The sequence below is a fragment of the Cottoperca gobio genome, chromosome 5 (assembly GCF_900634415.1).
Source record: "Cottoperca gobio chromosome 5, fCotGob3.1, whole genome shotgun sequence".
NCBI classification, from domain to species: domain Eukaryota; kingdom Metazoa; phylum Chordata; class Actinopteri; order Perciformes; family Bovichtidae; genus Cottoperca; species Cottoperca gobio.
The window spans coordinates 24,875,113-24,880,112 of record NC_041359.1 but is presented as its reverse complement, the minus strand read 5'-3'; the positions used below and the strand labels follow the sequence as shown (position 1 = coordinate 24,880,112).

The 5,000-nt window shown below is 41.9% G+C and overlaps 1 protein-coding gene across 2 annotated transcripts in view; it reads left to right on the top strand.

Moving 5' to 3' along the window:
• Positions 1-5,000, top strand: part of arhgef10la (Rho guanine nucleotide exchange factor (GEF) 10-like a) — a 101,355-nt gene that overhangs the window by 25,511 nt on the left and 70,844 nt on the right. For both annotated transcript variants that reach the window (XM_029431780.1, XM_029431779.1), the window contains one exon: positions 4,539-4,631. In XM_029431780.1, the coding sequence (XP_029287640.1) occupies positions 4,539-4,631 (93 nt within the window). The remainder of the gene's footprint in view (positions 1-4,538; positions 4,632-5,000) is intronic.

Here is a 5,000-nt window from a genome sequence, read left to right as displayed (position 1 = left end):
ATGAGCACAATATACTGTAGTTGTTATGTTTCTTTTTTCTTTCTCAAATCAAGGTAACCCAATTGTATTTGAGCTTATCTGTGTGCTTTCCTTTGTAGTGTTGAGCAGATGCTGAATCTAGCAAAGCCCCAAAGCTAAAGGCTTTAATAATAAATACTTCTCTGGTTTCCAAAGAGACAGACGAATAATTCAGCGTGTAAAGTTGCTTATTTACACACAATACTAAATAGTTATTAAAAACATTGGGTATTAAAGTGTGTCCTGATTTTGTTGTAGTATTCTCTTACAACGATTATGATTGAAGCACAATACACTGTGATAGTTCTAACCCGGAAAAGTCCAAGATTGTCCACGTAATGTCCTCTATTAATGTATGTATTTGTAGGCTGCTCATGAGTTTTATAATAACAGACAGAGAAATCTGCACTTGAATGAGAAGTTTAGGCTGATTCAAAAAAAGAAGGAAATTGCAACACTTCTGGTTAATTTGGTGGTTATGTGAAATCTTTTATACTGTTTACTTAATATTGTAGATATTAATTACGGGTCATGAACAAGGAAACACAGTGTCAGGCTGCATTGGATGAGCCAAGGAATTATTTAAATGTGCTGAGTTTAACAATTCCCTGTGCGCTCAGCATTCATGCATGAGTATGATCTGGATCATTGAGCGGTAATGCTGATTTACAGAACCACATCCCACAGCTGACAGCCCTGCATGTTACTCCAGATAACATGTGTCCCTTCCTTTCTGTTGAGAAGGTTCCTCTGTCTCTCTCACTGGCAATGTGAAGACAAAACTAAATAATAACTTGGCTCGACACAGACTGAATCAATGACGGACTTCATTATGTTGCTTTTAAAATATGGTGGAGGTTCCTCACTGCACGCACACGACCAGAAGCATGCAAAGCAGATTCACAGGCATGCAGACATTATAATATGAGAGCTGCATTTGATGGAGTAAAAAAGAAGTTAGCAAATTGATTCTCATTCTCTGGATAAATGCTTACAATTGACTTTTCTTTTTTTCTTTGTACATTGAAAAATAATCCAGAAGAATCTCAGAATCCCATTAGGTTATTATTATTATTATTGTTGAGTTTAAAAGTGTTAGAAGTTATACGCACTTACAGTGTAGTGTAGCATCATCCAGTTCAGTGGTGAGAGCCAGTGTTGTGGACGGCTGTTGCTTGGATGGCAGCACTTATTAATAAACCTGCTGAAAGTGTCAGGGGCTTAATCTAGTTCACATCAGCTGTGAAGGGAAGGCTCCACTTGACGGGTCCATTGACACACCCAGTCTTACCCATTTCATCTTTTTCTTGACATCAAAAGTAGGTGTCACCCAAAATTAGCATAAGGGACAGTTCCATCAGTTCCAGTGTACCAATAACCACTGAGGCTTCTCGCTATGCTGATAAGGTTGCCTGGCAACAAATGCAATTGCACCCCGTAAGGTAGGTGACCTTGTCAGAAATATGTCTTACGCTATTTGTGCAGTAAGAGTTGGTTACAAGACTCAGTAAATATAGCATAAATCTGTTTTGATAAAAAAAGAAAGCACGCTCTATTTCACCCACTAATGGGATCTTAAAGCTTGACCACTCTGCAGAGCAGCACACTGAAATGTGCAGCTACCTGCTCAGTCAGTCAGCTCTGATCTTTTCCTGTGCTACTGGAATCCTCCTTCAGTAAAGAAAAACACGACATTGAGATGCCTTACCTGTGAGGAAAGAAAACCAACTCTCGACTTTGCTTTTTGGTGCTGATTCACCTGCCGAGGTGTGGCTGACCCTGATTGTGAGCACGCCGCTGTCGGCGTCCAGGAGGCCCTTGGTCCTTTGGACTGCAGGCTACTTACCTCCAGATACTCAAAAGACGATGTAGTAAGCCCGAGACAAGGTGCCAACTTTGCAGCAAACTCCATCTTACTCTCCAGATGACATTAGAGGATGAGGTGTAGGGCAGTGAGACACAGAAGACATCTAAGGTAGCGTTATCCATTTGGCCAAAGGTTTGGACTCGACCTCAAATGGATCGGTGGAAAACCTGAAGTGCAACGAGAAGAGTCGATCCACGTCCAAATTGACCCCAGAATAATAATACCAGATCCAAAAACCGTCAGCCTGAACAGACCCACTGGCAGCAGCATGATCCGCCACCAATTAACAAGCAGTGGGAGTCGAGAAAAGTCATTTTCTTTTGCATTTCACAGGTCTCTCTCTGAGTCGTTCTTCTGCGTGGATTATAGCAAACCATGTGATCAGAACTAGTCCTGATCCATTTGGGGATCAGACATAATGACACATAGATCCAAGACAATACTACAGGACCTTGTACCTGATTAGACTGAATATGATTGGGACCTGGTCTGACTTTGGTTTTGATTACTAGTAACCTATCAAACCCCTGAAGACCTTAAACTTCTTCAGAGTTTCCTCAGCTCTCATGCGAGCAGCCTTGCTGGTGGTTGTCTTGCCTTTTCCCAATACACCTTTCCAATCAACCCCAAGATGTTGGGTGCCTTCTACATCAAATTACTCGCTCCTCCTTGCTTCCGTCATGGAGAAATGAACGAATAAGCTCGTAGATCCTGATACACTAGGGAAAGGCTCATGGCTGCACTCCCTGGTTCTGCTGCCCACTTCTTCTACTTAGTGGGGAAGCAGACGTCCTTCACAAGCACCTCCAAAAAGGTGAATATATATCAGTGATGTTGGTCCAGACTCAATATCTGGTGGAAACATCAGTTCGTTTTTTTCCTATTGGTGATTATTACTGGCTAGACTGAGAAAATGCAGGTCATGTCCTGAGAGATCAGTCAGGTGAACTTCTGCTGCGCTGATATCAGCTCAGGCAGTGTTATGGTTTTATACCGCCTGCGTTAGACAGGTTTGACGGAACATGACTGCCCTTGATAGGAGAGATAGAAAAGGTTCTCCTTAAAACCCCTCTCAGCCACAACTGCCTCTCTAACTGAAACCACTCAACCATTTCCAGTGCATGAAGCAGGAAAGAGCCCATCTCCGTTGACATCTTGACCCTGTCAGGGGCGGTCAAGATTTTGCTTGGTTATGTGTCCGTCCAGTTGCTGCACATTGGATCTTACAGATAAGAATGATATCTTTTGAGATCTCTGCCTTCCTACCCACACCTGTGATTTGATAGTTGGGTGGCGGCTGACCGCTGACCGCTGGTGTCTCCTTCTAGGGATTGTGTTTAAGATGTCTTGCCCGATTTGTGTTTGCACGATAGCTACCAAAGGGCTTCATCTTAAGGCCCATTTACACTGCAATCTTTGGCTGACCCAGTTGATAAATAGAAAATGAGTTCAAATCTTTAGTTGTCAATAGAAAATAAAGTGGTTTTCTATTATACTGTAAGACAAATGACCCCAATGGCTGACGTAGAGCTTTGGCGACCAAAGACGAGCCAACCAAAACCTGCTGCTATGACCCCCATTTATAAACCAACCAATCAGAATACAACATGAAATGATGCAGAATACATTTACCTGTCTCCTTGGCATTTGGCAAGATCGATGTTATTGCGCAGTGTACTGGCACTTTAATGTCTGTTGTCCAGTGACGATGTTCCTGGTGGTCAGGTTGGGTGTGGTGGAATTGTTTTTTTGCCTGCTTGTGTTCAGTTTTGTGTAAAGTCACTCAAGCAGTTCATACGTGGAGACATGTAATCTTTGCATCCTGCTTTTCTACAAGTCGCTGACTTCATGGATGACTAGTTAGGCCACTTTACTCCGTATATAGGGCCAGCACAATGGGAGAATGTCATATTCATCGTAAAGTATATGTCAGTTGGAGTACTCCACAAGTGGCTGAGCCTTTAGAGCCTGTCAAAAGGCTCCACATGGGCTCGCAGAACGAGGGTTACATTTATTCATTTTAACTAGTGAATCTCTTGAGTGTGCAGTACATGATCTATTTACATATATCCATATCAGTATGTAGTCGCTATCTATCAAAGTATCAAAATCCAGCCTATTAAGTTTGTAACATGAAGTAGAAATTAAACAAATATCCAAAGTAGTTAGTTAACCCTAAGGAACAATAAGTATACTTAAAGTAAAAAGAAAAACTGTTTATACGTAAGCTCCTGCACTCTTCTGCAGCACATTTTCCTCTTTTATTCATTTCTGTCTTACAGTTGATCTCATCCAACCTTTACTACCACAACATCTATTAAATGTGCCCTGTGATTTGCCAAGTCCTACTGATGATGTCATCGTGGCACAGACTTGATGCTGCCCCCAAAAAATCTTCGCCTGACCTACGCCCACAATAATGCATTAGACATAACACACTCAAAAACATCTCCTCTTTCATACTTTCCTGTGACTAACAGACCCTGATTTTCATACCTTATTCACCCACTCACATGCCTACACAAGGTCTATAGAGGATTCTGACAAGCTGCTCTCAAAGTAGGAATAGCATAGTTTCCTCTTAATGGCCTTTTTGTGCATGGATGTTTTCCAACCGCATGTTAATTATTTTTCTCTCTCCTTTTGTTTCCAGAAGAAGCAGGCGTCGAGCGTAGACCGGATCACTCTGTATGGCCTGATGGTTAAACCCATTCAACGGTTCCCTCAGTTCATATTGCTCCTGCAGGTATAAAATGTTGTCGTAAAAAGCTATTTCATTTGTTTTAATTAGGTGAATCCCTTTAGTTTCACTTCCACTGTGAGAAGCGAGTCGAATCAAAGATTCAGCAGCACGTACACTAATAAAGATTCAAAGCTGCAAGGTCACAGAATCGATTATGGATTTTAACTTATCCAAATTACAAGCGGTTGCACCTCGCATACTTTTGCGCTGGGTTTAGCTAGAGCTGGAGAAGTTGCTAGCCACATCAGTTTTTCATATTGCCGGCTTTACATCCTGACCCTTCCACTTTCCATTCTGAGCAAAGATTTGGTTTGAGCTTCACTTGCTGGATCTGCAGAAGCTCATTTCATCCCTCAGTAGGCATTGATTATC